This window comes from Trachurus trachurus, assembly GCF_905171665.1.
Source record: "Trachurus trachurus genome assembly, chromosome: 16".
Lineage (NCBI taxonomy): Eukaryota > Metazoa > Chordata > Actinopteri > Carangiformes > Carangidae > Trachurus > Trachurus trachurus.
This window is the reverse complement of record NC_139902.1, coordinates 6,471,125-6,491,822: the sequence shown is the minus strand read 5'-3', so window position 1 is coordinate 6,491,822 and position 20,698 is coordinate 6,471,125. Positions and strand designations below refer to the sequence as shown.

Below are 20,698 nucleotides of genomic sequence, written 5' to 3'. Positions count from 1 at the left end.
GTTTGATGTCAAAGTACATGCAAAACACATTAGAATATAAGAGAACAAATCCATTAAGTTCCTGCTTGTGGGTTTGTTAACCCTTTCATCGCCCATGCTGATCACTGGCACGTTCACAAAGTCAACATCAATTATCACTGCACTGACTAAGCGAGTAAGCGTTTGGGCAAATCGCTGCTCCTGCAGTGACAGCCTGACATGAATGATCTGGAAATAATGCCTGTCATGTTTGCTCGCCTGTGTTTTAATACTGGCTCACAAAATGCAGATGCTCCAAACTGCCTCTGTTGTCTGCTGCTGGTTTATTTGTCTCCAGCCTGAATCTAATTATTTTCACAGTGATGGATGAGATAGCTGCCACATTTTAATATGGAAGTGTGTTGGGCTTCTGGGGGACGTATTTTAGATCCTCAACACTGAAACCGCTGCCGCTCTGATTGTGTAATAACAGTATATTCAGTAGTGTAGAAATAATTCATGCCTTGGTGGACTCTGTGGGTATTAACACTGCAACTGGACTCAAATTACAGAGTAGAGAGACCAAATACTGAGTGATGAATTAGTTCATGGGAGTGCGCTTTGACTGCTTCAGTAACAGGCAGGCTTGGCGCTTTTTCATGGGAAGAACCAAACTATATCTTTGTTTTGCTCAGTTACATGTAATTGCTGTAACTATGGGGAATGCCTCCCTGCTAAATAATGAACATGACAACAACAGAGTCTTGATAAAACCTGAAACCCAGGTTTGCATGCATAAACATTTGCATCATTAATTATTGTGCAGCCAAGTGGAGAGCTGTTTTTGGAGCTTGAGAGCTTTTAGGAGCACGATTCACTAAGTAATCTTTTGCATGACAGCAAGACATGAACTTTACAATTGGTTTTCAGCATTTGAAAGATGATGGAACTTTATTTTCTGTACAATCTTACAATCTCTGCTGTTTGCCTCTGCATTACCTACAGTACACCAACAGGTTCAGTATCTTCACATAATCTATTCTCAAGTGTATAGACAGCTATATAGTATATAATATATAATACATATAATAGTTTAATGAGCTGTGTAAAGTTTAGAAAAAAAAGTTACACATAATGTACAACCGATTTGCTGCTAACTGATTCAGATTTTGTCCTCATTATGTCATCACTGTTTTTAAAGAGACTTGCACCACCACATAATTCTAGTGTGTTTTTGACAGGCAGTATAACTAGGTGGCCTATTTGTGCCACTGCCAGTTGCCCTATGTTTCCTTCAAAGGAGCTATTTGCAAGTTTAGCTGTTACTATAGTATAGCCAGCATTAGAAGCTATATAGGCTACTTACTCAACAGTCCAGAGAGTTCAACATCAAACTTAATTCCATAACTTACCATGAGCTGTCTCCAGAAGTGGAAAGCAATGCCAGTTTAGCTTGTCTCTATCACGTATTTTCCTGTGTTAAAGTTAGCATGCTAACCAGCTAGCCCTCGCCACTTTCCGATAGCGAGTCACTGCAGCTTCCTGTCCCTGAACATGACACAAAGATCACAGAGATTATGTTTTAAGTGTAAGTTAGATCAACTGATGAAAAGTTACAATCATTTGCCAAATAGCCTACTTTCTCTTTGATAAAATGATTGACTTTACTGTCATTGCAGTTTCTGTATTAACTGATTTTCCTACTGATAAAGGTGGCTACAAATATCAAATGATATATAAGTTATAGTCATATACCGGTAAATATAATCATATTTAACCAGACGCTTAACACTCTCAGATTGGGTAATATGTTCGCTTTGGACAATATACATGGACCATTACAACAACCAGGCTTAAAAAATAGCCTTGAGAATAGCTGAAGTAACTGTGTGTAGATTAATGCAGCACTGTTCACAAGGAGCACATTTGATAGAAATGTACCTTATTAATTTCCTAACAGTGCCACTTCATTGGCTTAATTTGCTTCATCAAGAAAAAAAAGAAGAAGATTAAATTAAATGTCTTGAGGAAAAGTGTATAGCCCATGACTCCTCTACCTTGAAGCAGGCTCTATGTCCAGCAGGCCATTTAGCTCTTCTTTTTCTATTTTTGCAGTAATCATGTCTCTACTCCAGTGCTGTCTGGCTCCATCAGAGCAAGCTGGCTAACTACAGGGAACGGTCTGTTCTTCAGTGCTGCGCTCTGGCTTTTTTTCCTCAGGAGGTGAGGGTGAGCTGTCTGAGAGACGGGGTGGAGGTCACCACCAATGATGTCCAGGAGATTTCCAACCTCACTCTTACCCGGAGCTGACACCTCACAGAGGGGAGAAGGTCACCTGCAGGGTGGATTGGAACTAAAGAGGAGTGCCTTTTTTTACTCACCATTTTTCAGATGCAGTTCAGGGAGGATATGAAAAAAATGATAATGACTATTGATATTTTCAGAATTTAATAGAGTTTTGATCTCCAATGGATTTTTCTCTAGTGTGTGATTGTGAGTGAGCAGACAAAAGATGGAGCCTCTTTGGTTGGATTTGCTGAAACACTGAAGATAATGCTGCATTCACATCACATGGGATGAGCAGTAAATATGGGAAATGTTTAAATATTAATGACTCTCAAACACTAACAGCATCTCACAACTCAAAAAGACTCTGACAAATGATTACAGTATAGGCATTAAATCATTAAATCATTAAATCATTAAATCAATAGAACTGTGGACCTACAGTATAGCTTCTTCCACATTTGCTTCCTCCACCCTTGATTCTCTGGATTGACCCTGGATTCCAGAGCTTGAGCGTAGGTGGAGATGACTGGTGAGGGCTGGAGTCATCATAACACAGAGCTGATTAGGGTTAAGGTGAAGGTTACGTTCAAGGGGAGACGCATACAGACAGGAAAACAGATTTCACATCCCCATGGAAATACCCCTGCGCGTTGAACTGCATTTTTGTGTAATTTTCCAAAACCTGCTGTCCTCACCCTGTCTATCTCTGGAGTATTCCCATGTTTCCACAACATCTGACTTCCTCCCACCTTCTCACATGCTGCACATCCCCCCATTTGATTTGATATCAGCCACCCAGCACCCACACCTACTCCCAGTCAGGCTGTCTGTTGTGCCTCTGCTTCCAGATAGTGTTTCAGCTGCTGTTCTTGTTTGCGTACCTGATTTTCTGTTGCCTGTTTGGTCCCAGTTTGACTTTGTTTGCCTTTGCTGATTGGCTGCCTCTTGCCAACCTCTGCTCTAAAACACAATTCAATCTCAGTGAATCTTTGCCTGCTCAATCTCAGGTCAAAACATTACCAGAATTGTTATGCAATCCGTGACGGTGAAAATTTAAATGAAAAATTGTTTGTCAGCTGCGTGGATGTGAGTCTCTTGAATGAGAGGATGTTTGACAAGTACGAGGAAGCAGAGGCACAAAAATGATAAAATAAAAGGGAGAAACTCTGGGTCTGAAAATCTTCTTCTTCATCCTCTCAGTATTTTTCCAGCACAATTTATTTCTGTAAGGAATTGTGTGTGTATAAATAGGAACAAGGGTTTCAATTATTAAGCATTGGACCTCAGATTTCACAGTCTCTCTCACTTAGACTGTGGGAATGGGTGTGGTTTAGTTATGAAATATAACAATTTCTTTTTCACGATTCAGCTCTGTTGACAGACAAGGCCAAACATCTTCATGTCCTTTCACAGGTGTGTTTTTGGTTGCGGTGCTTTGACAGAGGGCTGCTGGGACGAAGGTCTGCTGAAGACTTGAATGAAGTTTTACTCAAGGTGACCACCCTCAGCTTTCCTCATGCACACTCACCACCTCCAAAAACTCTCTTTTTGCCTGAGCTGCAGTGGAAGGAGATAAACAGCATCGTGGGAAAGCGACATGCTGGACTCAACTGATACACATCATTGTGTTACAATCATTTGTAGTAGTTCTCACCTTGGAATAAGAGGCTACATAACATTGTGTTTGTTTAAACACCTCAGATAAGTTGGGGTCATGCACTGATAACTGATGCTGTGCATTGGTATTTATTCCCACACCTCTATGAAACTTTTGATTTGCTACCAAAATCAGACCTCCGTTGTTGTTGTTTTTGACAGAAGCCACTTTGAGTTAAAGACATCTGGTAGTTGGCACCTTTGAGTTTGCTAAATAGCTTTTTAAGGACTCTGCAGGACTGAAGTCTTTGGGCAGGACTCCAAACACTCTATGGTACAAACCAGGCTCTGTCATCATGGCTGTATCATCCCAAATACTGACTGGAGAGTCAAGATTTGTTTTATCTTTAATGAATTTGCACACATATTTTCACTTGGTCATTATGAGTAACTGAGAAACTAGATTGACAAAAAAAGTAGATTTATTCAATTTTAAGGGCTTTGGTGCGGACCAATTTTTTTTTTTTTTACTTGGTGCGGTATGTACAGTATTCACATTACATTTTATTTTATAAGTGGAGCAACACATTTTACATATTTGCAGTCTTGAACACACAGAAAACCATCACTTATTTCTGCTGTAGTTGTCTGCTTGTGTTTTGATACAGCAGTCAGCTGTAGTAGTCACAAAAACATTCAAACCTATTTTACACTCTTTGACTACCACCAAACAACAGACATGCACTGTTAACAATTAACAATCAGGGAAGTGAAGCATCCAGCTGCTGAAAGCTCTAAAACAATTCCCTTATGGACTTACCAGATGTCCTGCCCTCAAGACAACCAAAAAAAAAACCTGTCTTGTGAGCTGAGCAGTTCAGGTAACAGAGGAGAGGGAGTCATCTAAAAAATATGCCTGGACTGAGGTTGATAACTTCTCTGTGTCTGGCAGCAGGTTTGATATCTGTGCATTACCCAAGCCTTTCAGCCAATCAGATTCCAGGAAGCATTAATCTATTGCTACAGAGACTACTGTAGCCTCTGGGAGGGCTCATTGGAATTAGCTCATGACTTCACCCCAAACAGTGTGAACGAGTTTAATCACACTGGTATGGATTGGTAGGTCCATACCAATCTGAAGACATGTTCCTTTTGTCTATACGCACACCTACACTCAGTCTTATCAGGTCAATAAAAACTGACAGTCTCAGTTTTTATCAGTCATATCATATGTTGTCAGAGCAAAAACAAATTAACTGTTTCCAATATTGCTCCTGATCTCTTAACAGGTCCAGCACTTACCAATCTATATCATATTATTATTGGACATCGTGACTGTGAAGGTGCTGCTGCTGCTGCTGCTGCTAATCTTATCCTATTGATCCCATGGATTCTCTGCTCTCTAGTGATAGGAATGGATGAACTGAGCAGCGCAGTGGAGAAGCTATGTCACTGAACTTCACCTTTTCTCTTACCAACACCAGCTGTTAATTCCCAGGCCACTCTGAGGCTCTGTGAATGATTCACACTGATACGCGTTGCCCTTTTTTGGAATCGACGGGGAAACTATAAGAGCCTTGTTTCTCAGCCCTCAGTACTCTACCCTGACTCACAAGATGACGAGTCTGTTCACCGCTGTGGCCGTGCTGGCCGTGCTGTCTGGCGTGTTGTGTGAGGAGAAGGTCTTTCTGCAGAGAGCCGGTCAGGCCTTCAGCAACAGACAGTACGACTCTGTGATCACTGTGACCAACGGAGAGAAGTTTGGGAACTGGACCTGGCCTGAGATGTGTCCTGATAACTTCTTTGCTGTTGGCTTCAGCCTCAGGGTAAAGACTCAGACACCAACATATTAGCTACACAACATAAACCTTCTGATATAAAACTCTGTCCCAACTGTTTCTGAAGTTCAGGATGAATATATTATACTTTTTAAGTACAATCTTAATCATCTTTATGCATAAAACATTTTTAGAAAGAGTAATTTTTAGAGTTTCAACAAAAATCATTCAACTGGAAATTACACTCAACATAAAATTAAAAGGTTTTAAACTGGTTTTAATGTGCTGATCAGTACATAGGCTACTAATTGATTTCCTGTCAACAATGAAAGTTATCATACTGTGAATTAATGAATGAATTAATCAATGAATCATTTCTTATCAATAACTATGGCCTCATGTTTGTTTCTTGTTTGTGCCTGTTATCTTGGTCAAGTGGAGATGTGACCTGAGGTCTTGATTGTAAATCATTAATCATCATGACAATCTTTGGATTCATTTTCCCATCTGTTTTTTTTTTTTTTTTCAAGAATATTGTAACAGTTCTCAGCGAAAGAGAGATGCTCTCTGAATAGACAAATACCCCCTGTTGTTTCAGATACAAACCCACACTTGTCTACACAGATTGCAAGAAACCCTCTGTTCACACCAACTTTCACACTGAATTTGCCAGGAGGGAGAGAGAGAGAGAGAGAGAGAGCGATAGAGACAAAAGCTGTGTGGCTAAACTGTGTCTGGGAACTGTTTTCTGTTTCCTCAGGTGGAGTCCAACCAGTACATGTCTGATGACACAGCCCTGAACGGGATCCGCCTCATCTGCTCCAAAGACGAGAGCCGAAGCTTCCTGTACTATATCGAGTCCCACACTGGCTAGTAGGTGTAAATCTGCAGTACCAGTCTCTTAATAAGGCCACATTTATTAGAGCCTTATATAATGTTGTATAATGATAATCATCAAATGACTGCTGTCTATCCTTTATTTTTGGTTGTGGTAGTCATAAATACTTAATGCTCATGGTTTTGTCGCTTCAATAAGACATTAAGTCACCTGTTATAAAAACCAGTTTAAATAATCAAATTAACAGTTGTAAGTGGTGTAAATAGTTTGTTTGCAGCCTTTTTTAATAATGAGAATAAAATTAACACATCTTATTTAAATGAGCCCAGCACCTTTTTAGATATGTTACCGGTGTCAAGTAATTTATTGCAAAACCAAAATCTAAAATTAGCACCAGACAATAAGAGTGAAGAGAATAATTACTAAACTGAATTAAATGAAATTAGAAAATCTGGTTTTGTTTTAAATACCTCATGAATGATCTATATAGTTTTACTAAATGCCTTTTAACCATCTCAAAAGCCACTATTGTTACAGCTTATAAATGCTTCATAAAGGGCGTCTTATCAGAGAGCTTTACCCCTCGAACAAAAATGATGAAATTGCTTTTTAATATGGGGGAAACTATTCTGTAATCTAATATTACCAGATGCAAATGAACTCGCTTTTTCTTGCTTTTCAGTTGTGGCAGTAAATGAACATTAGGCAAACTGTTCAGCCACATCTGCATGTGGTTTGCTCCTTTTAAAAAAAGCAACCATTGTTTTGCAGAGAACTGGTACTTAGCAGCAGGAAATCTAATGTTGGACCATAATGAACATATCAGTAGACACGCTTTCCTTCACCCACTGAGAACGTCTGCCACTTCCGCACAAATGTTTTTTATTGACGTCTTTAAATGTTCAGATGTTTGTTGCTGTGGGCAGCTCCTTCTTGGGAAAGATCCCTGATCTCAGTGGGACTAACCTGGCTGTGTTTTAAAGGTTAAACAAGAATTAGATACAAAAAAGGGGAGTATGCACTCTGAAGGCAGCAGGGATCTGGAGTTTGGCAGTTTCCCATCATGTTCAGAGGAAAAATGAAAACACTGTTTCTGCCAGGATTGCAAATTAGGTGTTCACATGTTGAAATGTCTTGACTTCCCTCCAGTGTTTCCAACCAAAGCCTTGGATCTTTTCCTGATATATTTCTCCCTCCCTCCACTCCCCTCCTGTCCAGCTTCGGTGAATGGTCCCACCCTCAGTACTGCCCCACCGGGGTGCTCAGCTCTTTCCAGATTCGCGTGGAGCCCCATCAGGGAATGTTTGGCGACGACACGGCCGTCAACAACATCAAGTTCCGCTGCAGCAGTAACCCCTTGCTGGAGGGGCCCGGCATGGACTGGGGAGAGTACGGCGGCTGGAGCCAGGACTGCGGTGCCGGAGGAATCTGTGGCATCGAGACCAAGATGGAGGAGTACCAGTACGGCCTGGACGATTCCACCCTCAACGATGTGCGCTTCCATTGCTGCTCCAAGAGTCAGCAGGTAAGATGGAGGGTTCAGCAGTGGGAACCAAAACCCAAAGCTTAGAATTTTGGATGGTTATTTTTTGGCTATTTACAGTAGGTGGAAACAAATTGATTCCACACTGTTCACAGCCTGAAACACGCAGACACCAAAAACAATAACCTCAACTCTTGCTGAAGTAAAATGCATGGAAAGCCCACCTTGTTTTACAGGGTGATGGAAGAAGTATTCAAATAGAACACACACACCTACAGTATAAGGAAACACTTTCGATCACACTCATTTGACGAGTGGTTCTGTGATGGGATCCTTAGGCCCACTACTGTGTCACTGCTCTGCTGCCATGTTGCAATGTGATGTAGGCCAGTGGTTCTCAAACTTTTTTTTACATCAAGGACCCCTAAATTGACACAAATTAGACCACGGACCCCCATTGGACAAAATTTTGAAGCAAAGACCAGAAATACACTAATATTTGTTCTGAGACTGAGGAACGTTACTTTTTTTTGTCATTGTACGTTCAAATTAGGGCGGATGGTGTGAACTTTTGGAAATATTGTAGAGAAATGTCTGTAAATAACTGGTACAATTTCTCCAAAAATGTTTAAACATTAAAAAAAAAAAAAAATTCTAGAAAAAAGTTTTCTAAAAATAGAATAAAAAAGTTAAATTTTTTTTAAAAATTTTAGAAAAAGTGGTAACATTTCTAAAAGTTAAAAATTCTAGAAAAAAGGTAGTAAAAAATGTTAAGGAAAAGTTGGGGACCCCTTTGAACCCAAGGAACCCTGGGGGTCCCCAGACCCCACTTTGAGAACCACTAATGTAGGCAACACATGTGTACAAGCTTCAAACACAGCTCTGTTTCCATGACCTGGACGTGTCACTCCCTGAGCTTGTTTCACATGCTCTGGATCTGCATGTAAGACAACTTGTTGCAATGCCAACATCCAGCAAATTTGCTCAGCCACTCACAAGGAACAGTCCAAAATCTTATGGTGTGCAACCATCAACCCAGTCAACTTTGTACAAAAAAGACAAATGGTCTGGAATGGAAAATTAGTGTTTCCATTCCACTGGATGTAATAGAAAACAAGAACTTCGAAAATACTCTCAAATGTGGCGAAGAAAAATGTGGTGGTACCTACCATATCATACCTAAGGAAGCCATCATCATGTTCAAATGGAATGATGTTGAGGTTTATTTGTCCATTTATTCACACAATAATCATATAATCCTAAAACAATGGTTGAACAGTTTGCAGTTGTGTTACCTTGTTCTTAAAAGATTGCTTCTATTTTGTGCAAAACTTAAATGGAACCCCTTTTTCTGATCAATCCCCTGTTCCCCCTCAAAGATGAAATATGCGAGTCATATCCACATTTCAGCACATTGAAGTAATGTTTCAAAATAAAGTAGCTATATTTTAGGTATTTTATTGTGGCCAAGACAAGGCAGAACTTGGCCTGTTGTGTGGATGTGTCCCACCTATCAGGTGAAAGGATCGTGTTGTGCAGAAATAATTCCTTAACACAGATTTTTTGAGAGAAAGAGGCCCTTTGTTCTAGTCTTAACACTTTGATGTCATCATTGGAGTCAAAAGAAAATCGTTGCATTCCTATTTTTCCCGCAGAGTTGCAGCGATAATCTAAAAGCTCAAAGTACTCAAGGCCTCAAAAGTGCACTGGAGTAGATGTAGCTAGTTTCTACTACTCTAGGGGCTCCTAAACAAAAGCCAAAATCAGATTTGAAGTAGACTGTCACAAAACAAGAGGCCATCTGGTAAACTAAATCATATCCGTCGTGTTGTCAAACTCTCAGCCAATCGAATGGCTGCGCCTGTGGATTTCTCATTACGCTGAGAGTTTTTCATGACGACATGAGATTTTCTCCAGATGTTCCCAGACGATAAAGATGCCGGCCGGGCTACGTGAGGATCTTAAGTGCCAGCTGTTCAGGCGTCTTTCAGAGATCACTATTAGACTGACAGACAGGAAACACAGAGGCAGATTCATTTGACATCCTGGTGATTAGAATGGAGAAACATGCCTAGAACAGCAGGGTTAAGAAATGTGATTAGCTCATGCATGCTAATAATAAAAACTCAGAATAAATTTTGCAACACTTCATCTGGACACTCTGTTCTGATGGACATTATATAACATTTAATCACAGTTACTGGGACTGGAGTCATGTTCATCTTCAACCTGAGATGACAGATTATTATGAAGTACTATCTATTAACTGAACTACTTTCAGACATTTATTTTTCAAGTCCTAATTTTCTGATCATGCTGAACCAAACTCAAAAATACAACAAAGCAGAGGCTGTTATTTTTATTGTGGTTCTGATCAAAGAAAACGAACCTCAGGTTTGACTGCGTCCTCAACAGAAATCCAATCCCACCAGAGATTTTTGTCTTGTGTTTTTATTGAGTTATTTTCCTACTTTCTGAATAGAGAATGAAAACACCAAAAATGTGTAATGTTATTTTCTTTTATATTATTGTATTGTAATTTATTCATTTTGATTAAAAATAAAATTCCAAAGGAGGAACAATCTAGAAAACTAGACCTGTGTGATTGTGGGAATTACAGCTTCAAAATTATTTTTTCACTTCAGACAACTGTTGACCAAGCAATGTAGCTGTGGTGGAACTTTAAACATTTTACATGCTCTTCATCAGCAGATGTAATATTAATGTGTCCTCTTTATGGATTTTCATTGATTTTAGCTTCAGTCTGACTAATAACAAACCCTGGAGATGAAATCACTTTGTACATTTGAACATAGAATAAGTTTGTGACTCAAATCTCTGAAACTGTTCTTTCTGTTTTTGATGTTGTGCTTTTATGTTTTTCTTATTGACAGTGATTGACGGGTGAGAGGCTTGATCTGCTCCTTCTCTGCGACTCTGAACTCAACGACAACAAATAATAAAGTTCACATTTCAGTAGCTGCTGTCTCTGTAATGCTTCCCAGAGCCTGGAGTCACTTATGCAGTTTCAGTTCTTCCCTTTTTAAAAATACAAACATGCTCAGGGATCAGAGCTTCCAGCAGCCTCCTATAAACTGACAGGTACCTGCTGCACACAAAGCTCTCATGACAAAGCAGAGTGTCACCTTCAGCAGCAAAAACAACACGATTTAACTGAGCGCTGCTTCAAATCAAGGCTTCATCTGAGGAGCCACTTTTTGCATCTTGACGTCCCCGCCTCACCTCCCGTCAGCATGAGAGCGGCATGTTTTCATATCCTGTCTAACGGACCAATGAGCTCATAGCAAAGTCATGAGCGTTGAACACAGCCGCTGACACAGGCATTTCCCAGAATTCCTGTTGGAACTAAGGTAATTAAGAAATGACAAGAGAGGGGGGTATTAATTAATTTACAGTTTAAGGCCTGACAAAGGTTGATAAGACACCGATTGGCACACACAGAGGTAATTGTGTTAATTAATCGGTGAGTAGTTAATCTGCTCTAGCGTGTGCGTGTTGGTTTGGGAGTGAAGGGAACTGGAGGACGTTATCAAACTCGGCTGTAATGGTTTTCAGAAGATTTTTGCAAGTCAAGGCAAAGTGATTACAGTCTTCAGCGCACGGCTACAGGCTTCCTCTCCTCCATGGTAATAAATACACTCCAACCTGACCTCATATCCAAGCTCAAAGTGGACTCACTGGAGCTAGACTCTCAAGTGCACTTGTTGGTCTGTCTGGAGTATGGATATGCTTATATCAGCAGGCAGAGGGTCAACAAGGAAAACAGCTGTGTGGGGAGCTCAAGTTAGTACTGTAAAAAAAAACAGCTCTATCACCCAAAGGAATTGCAAATCAATGTTTCAAATCACCACAGTGAGTCATTACAGCCTCTTCCTTTGCAGCTCAAACCAGAACTTTACTCAAGAATGTACTGTAGTTGATTCCAATTTTCAAAGATACTTTATGAATATTTTGATGAAATTAAATGATGCAAACATAAAAAAAACACACTCACATCCTGGGTTTAAATAATTCACTCAGTAAAAAGCATCATCTAACCTCAATGAAGGGTTGAAACAAGCTGATACAGATCACACATGATACTACAGTAACAGATACAGACAGTGTTGAGTCAGGTTATTTATAAAGACCTTACTCTACCTCAGCTATTTCACCTCCAATTTGACAGGAGGAAGAGGAAAGATGAGATATCCTGACTTTTACTATGAGTCAAGCTTCAAACAGTAAGACTTGTTTAGCTGCAACTGTGGTACAAAAAGTACAAACATTTTACTCTAACGTGTCTTGAAGTAGTAGAAAGTAGCAGAATATTCAAGAGTAGTATTTAAAGCACATTGAGTTGCCTTGGTATGAAATGCACTATATGAATAAAGATGCCTTGCCTTGCCTTTGCTTTATATCACTTTTGATCAAATGTTATTTTAACTGGCCAATCTTATCAGCCCTAAATACAGCAGGGACAATAGGTTTTATGCACAGCTCCACTACTTCCTGAATTTAAACAAGCTCCTTTATTTCCTGTTTTACATTATTGGACAAACTGATTAATCCAGGTGTGTCTGACCATTGTTGTGAGGTTAGACACACCTGGATTAATCAGTTTGTCCAATAATGTAAAACAGGAAATAAAGGAGCTTGTTTAATTAAGTTCAGGAAGTAGTGGAGCTGTGCATAAAGCCTATTATCATGAAGTCTATTTCAGTGTACATGGGACATTGGAGGTCCACTAGATGGCAGTGCCGCGTCAAGTGGAACTTGAACCCACGTCTCTCACCACAACCTGTGACTTTTTATGGCGCAACACATCCAGTATGAACATCTTAAACTGGGTTTATGAGCGCAATGAATTTTAGATCAATCAGTTCAGAAATGTTCAACAGCTGGCACCGCCGAGCAGCTCCACCTCTCAGTGCATCGAAGAGAAGCCCTCTGGGCACTCGGGCCTGAAAATCTGCACTGAATCAACCTGGGCCCTGTCCTGTCCTGTCCTGAGCGCGGCTAACAGCATCCCGCTCTGCAATCATTATGAAAACAAAGGGAGTTCATTATTCAAAACGCGCTGCCCTCAGCAAGTTGTCGTGTAGCATTAACCGCGGAGCCCCTTCAGTGGAACCTCGGGGATGTAACGCCCCGGGTCATGAGTTTAATATCCAAACCACAGGCTCAATGTGTTTCTGACCAGCTTAGCGGCCGGCCAGCGGTCCCCATTCTGCCTCCAGAGCCATTAACGCCTCCTGTAGTGAACAGAATGGATATGGTGTTACTGGTCTTGGTTGAAGGCAAAGCCCTCTTCTTAATGACCTTCCGCTCCCCTGGGCTGTGGGCTCATGACTTATAGATCACGCTCGGCTGTGTTGACTCAACTGTAAATATAGTTCAGTTCATGAACACTGTAGGGTTATTATGATGTGTGGCTGCCTGGCTCTCCATGTGAAATATTGATGCGTGTGATGCGAGTCCCCTTTTTTGGGGCTGAATGGCACTGTTTTGATGTAAGGACGAAATGAATGGTGTTGTTGTGGTGTTGGAGCGTAATAACTATAAAGTTGATCTATTCTTAGGTTCCCACAGTAATGAAGGTAATAACCAGATGGAGCAGGGTTTTTATTTCGCCTCTTAAGAGAAAATAGTAGTTTGGGTCTGCGAGTCTCATTTTCCTGCTGCTCCCTGCTTCTTTCTCTATTTCCACTGTGCTCACTGGACTGAATTTTTCATTTCATCTTTCACTTGCTGTTTTGTAGCACTGTAAGGACAGTCCTCGCTGCCCTTGGAGGACTACATAAAGCATTTCTAAGAGCTTGTTTTTGCTGCAGCACCTGATGAGGGACAACCAGTGTTGTTTGATTCCCAAGGTTGCAGGTAAGCCTCTGGTACTTGAAACTTGTTTGTATCTCCAAAGTATCTGCAGACTGGAGAGGCAGCTCTGTTGTAGAGAAACCAAATTAATACCAATTCCTTTATGTCATTTACAAGTGCAGGTAATAGTTGTTTTCCATGTAGAGACTTGTTTGTTATCCTCAGATCAAGTCACAGAGTTCATCTGCTGGCTGTGGTTTACAACAGTGAGGAGGAGTATTTTGTTTGTATTGTTGTGTTCTCTGTCAGCAAATCAATATCAAAAATATACATCATCGACCTCGACTTAATCTCAAAACCGCTGGCTCTTGGACTTGTCTCAGACTCAGACACTGGCCTGGAAGCAGAAGGTGCATATTTCATTTGGCTGGAAAAGTCTGTCTTAAAACAATAAGTCACATGCATGTGATTCATAGTTCCTTCTATTTATACTGGCCAGTGGTAACAAATTGACAACTAATTTACTAAGTAGTCGTTCGCCAGAAAATGAATCAGAAACTGTATATAATTGAAAGTCCACTGTCACGAAAAAAAGACAAACATTTTTGATGGTTCAAGTGTCACAATGTGCTTTCCTTTGTCTTAGATCATTGTTCTCTGAAAAACCTTGAACTGCTGCTTGCCTTGGACCAAAAAATAAAAATGATTGATCATTTAATTTAGAAAATAATCAGGCGACTTATTGTTTATAAAAATAATAAGAATTGAACATGTGAAGTCAATACGAGGCTCCAGTGTCTAGTGTATGTTGATGTCCTCATGTATGGATGGTAGGAACGATTACACCACGCAGAAATGCTTCAGTGTACATAAGGACATCTGACTACACACAAGGTAGAGAAATTGCATACTTGTCCTTTAATTACTGAAGGTCATGAGTAAAACAGATCTGAAGGACAACTTCACTGGAACGTCTGAGTTACTTCAAACGAAGACGCTGTTCTATTCCCTTTGACACAAAAGAAGCAAGGACACGTGTACACATTAAATATAAATCATTTTATAATATACAAATTGTACAGATGTCATGAACAATAGGAATGTGGACATACTGAGGATAGCAAAGATAAAGAATATTTCTTCTTCCTCGATAGCAAACACTGCTATGCAAGTGACAACAGCACATGATCAAAGATACTCAACATTCAAGATGGCAGCTGAGGTGATAGAAAACTAACATCAGAGACAAAAAAGAAAAAAAAAGAGAATATGTTTTCCAGAGGCTGTGAGCAAGCTAAAGTGACAATACAGAAAGGAAAAAAAAATAAAAATGACGGCATCCTATTGTATCATGTTCTGTCATTTCTACGCTGCCCATTTCACATCATAGTAGCACACAGGAAATGAACCATTATGTTTTTTTTCTTTTTTTCTTTTTTTTGTTCAATTTTTACAGCGTTACCAAGAACGATTGCACCAGCGCCACTACTGAGGCTCAGAGACAATTATGCTGATAAAAGACAGGAAACTGTATATTACCTCTTTTTTTTTCTTCTTTTTAACACAGATGAGTACAGGGCTGCAAATGTATTTAAGTCAAACATTAGACAAAGGTCTCCTTCTTTTCACGGACGGATAGGTTAACATGGTTCAGCATCATTTAACTGATGAAGTGTCAGATCCTGCCTCCCTGTCTGTGTTTTTCTTTTTTTCCCCGCTCCAATAGCAGACAAAAAAAAAGAAAAAACACAATTACCCACAGTCCCTGGAGTGTACTCGTGCCAGAGGTTAGACTGCACTGTAACCAATCAGCCCTTATCAGGGAAAGTTAGAGCCCCGAAGGGCACGGCCTCAGGTAGGACGGGCCGGATAACAGGCCGCTTGTAACTTTTGCCAAGGTTACAATCATGTTTGTGGATGTCCGACCGGAATGAAGTGGGAGTTGGTAAAAAAAAAAAACTGTCGTGTCACATGACATCACCTCGTTGCTTTAACTGATTTTCCAAACTCTTCTCTTCTAGACAAAGTGGAACATGATGTGTCTGTTTTCAGGATGCCAAAGGGGAATAAATGTCACAGTTTCACATTCAAAATTACGAAAGAAAAAAAAAAGGGAAAGAGGCAGGAACAGTGCGATATATTCATATTCATGAAACAGATAGGTGACAGTTAAAATGTTTATCTTGACACTGGGGAGAATGGAGACATTGATTAAATCTGATTAAAGAAGCTGACCAGGATTCAATGGGGAAATTGCTCAAATATTCATCGTGATCACGTCGGCTATCAAAAGGCATATTTTGGTATCGCCTTTCATAATTCATAGGACTATCTGTCACATTTGACAAGTGTGAAAGTGACAACTGAGTCTTATTTGCTCCCCAGCAGCATTAAATATTTCTTGAATACAATAAGTGCTTATTAAAGCTCAAACAGCCGAAAGCTTATAGAAAAAAAACTGACAAAAAGAAAATACCACAGAGAATACTATGATATGACTTCATATCTCAATTCGATCAGAGTGGTTATTTGTCTTGTGCTCGTGCAAACTCCTGTGTACAGCTGTGGAAAATCCATTCTGGCTCAAATGTGACCCTTAACCTTGTCTGCCATTAGTGATGAACTCACGCTCACAGGGTCTGGGCTCCGTCAAAGTGGAGGCCGAGAGGACAGGGAGCATATGTTTTAGGGAGGGGGGACACACAGGCCGTGACCCCCGTCCCCTGTTGGCGTAAAAACCAACAACGGCCCTCGGGAGGTAGCTCGAAGCATCAGTCAGAAATACATTTTTAGCAAGCTTTAGCGGAACAGCAGAGGCAACACAAAGCCCACAATAAAAATCTCTGGACTCATAAACCGAACATTCACAATAATAATAATAATATTAAAAAAGAACATGTTCCAAACATCTTAGAAATAAATCCAAAACATATTACCTTCATATAGACAAACACTTCAGATTTTATCCCCTCACTGTGAATTCCAGTAATAAAACAGGGAACAACAGCTTCAAAATACCAACACTGACTGTAGCAAAACTCTCCTGTCTGACTATAACAAACATATAACACTGAAATCACCACTGTGCCTCTAAAGGACATTTCTAATAGCAGGTTGTGGGCCATTTACAGTATAGTAATAAGGCTAAACTGGTCACAGTTTTTTTCATATTCTACTCTACACAAAGACATTTGCCATTTTACATTGAAAAGAATCTCAGCGGCGGGTGGATTAATCCCCCAAAAAGGAGAGCACTTATTCGGCATAATCAATCTTACTTGTGTGTAATTGAAGAGTTTCATCTCCAAAAGGAGACGTGACCAAGGTATCATCTATTCTCATAAAACAAAAGATCCAAATTAGGACAAATTATAGACTGTATAAAGCGAGACAGCAGGTAGTTGAAGTTCTTGAATATCCAAATGCTAAGGTTTTAATAAATAGGCTTTCTGACGTGTTTTATGACAAAGTGTGTCTGACTGCTCTGCAAATTCTGCATTTTTAACACGACATCTTCCCCTTCAGTGCAAACAATCCCCTATATGACATCACCGTTAAATCTAAAGGCTATTTTCTTGAGGTGTTTTGCTGTCAATACATCCCCCAATAAGTGACCCCCATTATAAATGCATGATTCCTGACAGATACCCCACTGACAAAACCCATTAGCGAGCTAATGAGAGCTCTGCACCGTGAACATTGCCACCTCCCTCCCTCACCTTCCCCTTGTCTCAAATGGAAAGCCACACGATGTAATGAAACGACACATGATGACTTGGTTATCGTCAGAAAGGATGTCTGGTAAGACCTGCTTAAAGAGCTGGAGGTAAAATAATGATGGAAATCTCAACGGGGAATGCGGGACACAAACACACGTTGCTGTAAATGAGCCTATTCATTTCTTTTATTTGACTCTCTTATGCTCTGTGGTGTCTCTCAACCTCTTCCTTTGTCTCCATTCCTCCCTCTCAGTCTTCGGTTTTGGTCCGAGTAAACAACATCAAGCCTCTGCCCTGACCATGCGGCTTAACCTTGTTTCCGCACTGAGAAGCGACTCCCTGGCCTTTGACTGGAAATGTAATTAAAAATGCAACTTTTGCGCGGAAACAAATCCTCACTCCTGTATGTAAAAACTAAGTAGGAGAATCAAAATGCGAGTGCTGCCCTTGAGCTGCAAACATTCAGCTGAATTTCACATCCTTATCTAACTTGGCTTTGAATGTGGGACATTCTGTATGCAAGGTGAGCTTAGCACACCACACCAAAGAGTGATTATCGGCTCTCTTTGAAGCACTTGACGGCTTAGAGCTCAGCGTAAACAATTATCTCTTCACCCTACTTTGGATTGCCTGTCGCAACAAACGCCTTTCCCATCACCTCTACCAGCGTTCTCCTCCAAGTTCCCTCCACATCACAACTTACTACGGTGCACAGAACGAAGGAACGGGAAGTGGTGATATAGTCTGTGATCACATAGGACACTCTCCGAAGCTTACCTGCTTCTTATATCGTGAGTCGTTCGAAAGAGTCAGGCCTGTGTCTTGTCAGGATTCTCTTGAATCTCGGATTAGGGAGCTGACTTGTCTTTCCTCAGCTTCAGACCCCAAAGAGAGCTGCTCAGCAGTCAGGTGAAAGTACCTCTTGTAACAGATGCTATATCTGGGTACAACTCCCAGACAAGAGGAGAAGAGGTGAAGGGGGCAGGTGGATGGTCTCAGAGTTTTCTTCAGAGGAAAGTGCTGACCTTTCAAGGGCATCACTGTTCTTTTAGGCTATTGAAATAACCCCAATTAGACAGACTGCAAGCTGACATCAAACTCTGAGTAAGACTGCAATGAGAAAGATGTAATGCTCCTCACCCTTCTTAAAGGCCTGATCACACCACAGTGTTATTCATATAGGCTACATATCTTTGCTAATTTTGTAGCTCTAGCAGCTTGGTGACATAGGGATGATCAAGTTGATAAATGTCTGTATCTTTTGAGCTTACTGCTAACATGCTAGCATCATTCAGTAGCTCTTCTACTAGTTTTCTCTGTACTGGGTCATTTTCTTCCCGCTAGCATTTCATTCATTCATTTAATTCAGTGAAGAAATACTGAAGAGGTGAAGATCTTAGTTAGCAAGCTAGCTTGTTCAATGACAATAAGCCTGATTGCTAATGGAACAATAAGCTCACAAAAGATAACACAACTTATTCAAGAACTTGTACCAATATCCCCTCTCAATAGCAGGACAGTTTAACGAAACTACGATAGCTTTGTCCATTTTTAACCTCTTTTCAATCAACGGCACAAATTTGGTTGTCAAACGCCAATTAATTTGAATTTAAAGAATTATTGTCCCCAAGAGCCAATTATGCTGATGGATTAATCTCACTGCACTGAGTTTGAGTGCTGATGTGACCAGGTCTTTAAGTTGTGGCATTTTTTTCCAATGGAAAACAAAAACTCGTTCTATTTGTAGATGTTCACTCTCTCCTGTTGGACCTCAATCAGTTATTCCAGTGACTCCACATTGACTATCACGCACCAGCACTGCCCGTTTTTGGATATATACATTCAGTATGTGTGGTTATATGATGCACTTACACAAAATCATTCTGTAGCTACACTGTGGCAGGTCGGGGGGGGGATTGTTCATGAAAAGATGGCAGGTTTGGACAATGCTGCAGCGGTGGGGATCCAGGCCCCGGTAATTTGGATCAGGGACAACACCGTGAACCAGTTTTTAAGATGGGGAATTTGAGAGGTAGGGTGGGGAAAAACCTTGACTCCGGGCTACTCTTGAGTCTCCTCTGGGCTCTGATTGGTCAGTGCGGCCTGCGAATCTGTCTCCTTGGCGATGACTTCCACACTCGCTGGTTCTTCTGTCTTGTGTTTGATCGCATTTTCTTCTCCCTCGTCTTTCTCCTCATCTGTCTCAACGCCGTTTTCGATCACAGCTTCAACTTCTGCTACACCTTCACCCTCCTTTTCTTTGGTCTCGTTCTCTGTTTCTACAGTAGCAACCGTTTCTGCAACTTCCTGGACTTCTTTGTCTTCCAAAGGCTCTCCATTCTCTTCTGATCCCTCTCCTTCCAATGTTACTGTTTTTTCCTCCTCTTCTCCTTCATCTTCAGTGCCATTTTCTGCTCCTTTGTCCTTTGTTGCAGCTTCTACTTCTTTCTCTTCGACAGTCTCTATGCTGATCTCAATCCCATTATCATCCTTTCTTTCTTCCTCGCACCTTGCTTCCCTCTCCATCGGCGCCTGGCTTTCTCTCACTGCTTCCATGTCTGTTGCATTCACCCTTTCATCTTCACTCTTGTCTTCATCTTTCTCAACCTTCTGTCTGTCGCCAACAATCTTGGGATCCTCCACGTCCTTCTCGGTTTTTGTTTTCTTCTTCTTCTTTGTCTTAGCCGTGTCTTTGATGCAGTTCTTGTTGGACTTGCCTCGGGGCTTGAAGATCAGTTTCTGAAACATTTAGATTAGGTTGTTAGTGGATTTAAGTGGTTAGTGCATTGCAAGTCTTTAAATATGCTTTTGGGCACAAAGCATTACACACAGACTTAATTAAGAATGGATCACAGTGGATCTAATATTGCGCTGGGATAACTAGCTAATTCAAATGAGTCTCACTGATGCAGGGAAGGAAATTGAGGCGATTTTGAAAGGAGTTATTGGCCGCCTCGAGGCCTTCAGTCTGACCAAACAAACACGCAAAATCTAATGCAATATGTCCTTAATAACTCAAACAAATTGTGCAGGGCTCTCCACACTGCAGGGATATAGAAAACTGAGATAAACTCCAAAGAAAGGGTCAGGAAAATCTTGTTAACGTTAGCTATTCCCAGAGTCTTGGAGCCTATTAAATTTGTTGTTGTGATGGCTGTTTAAATTCGGGTCAAATAAAGAATCAACATGGATTCATTCCACTACAGACAAAGGTTAGCTT

General features: G+C 40.6%; 2 protein-coding genes across 2 annotated transcripts in view; one reads left to right on the top strand and one right to left on the bottom strand.

The window, feature by feature from the left end:
- Positions 1-5,459: 5,459 nt before the first annotated feature.
- LOC310999186 (vitelline membrane outer layer protein 1 homolog) lies at positions 5,460-17,776 on the top strand (the record flags this gene model as incomplete). The annotated part of the gene is made up of 4 exons (XM_083989510.1): positions 5,460-5,669; positions 6,382-6,494; positions 7,678-7,984; positions 17,732-17,776. The coding sequence occupies 4 exons, from the start codon at positions 5,460-5,462 to the stop codon at positions 17,774-17,776; spliced, it is 675 nt and encodes a 224-aa protein (XP_083845636.1).
- rftn1b (raftlin, lipid raft linker 1b) overlaps positions 14,904-20,698 on the bottom strand; it is a 119,569-nt gene continuing 113,774 nt past the window's right edge. Inside the window, exon 10 of the mRNA XM_083989189.1 lies at positions 14,904-20,217. Within this exon, the coding sequence (XP_083845315.1) occupies positions 19,540-20,217 (678 nt within the window). The 3' untranslated portion in view covers positions 14,904-19,539. The remainder of the gene's footprint in view (positions 20,218-20,698) is intronic.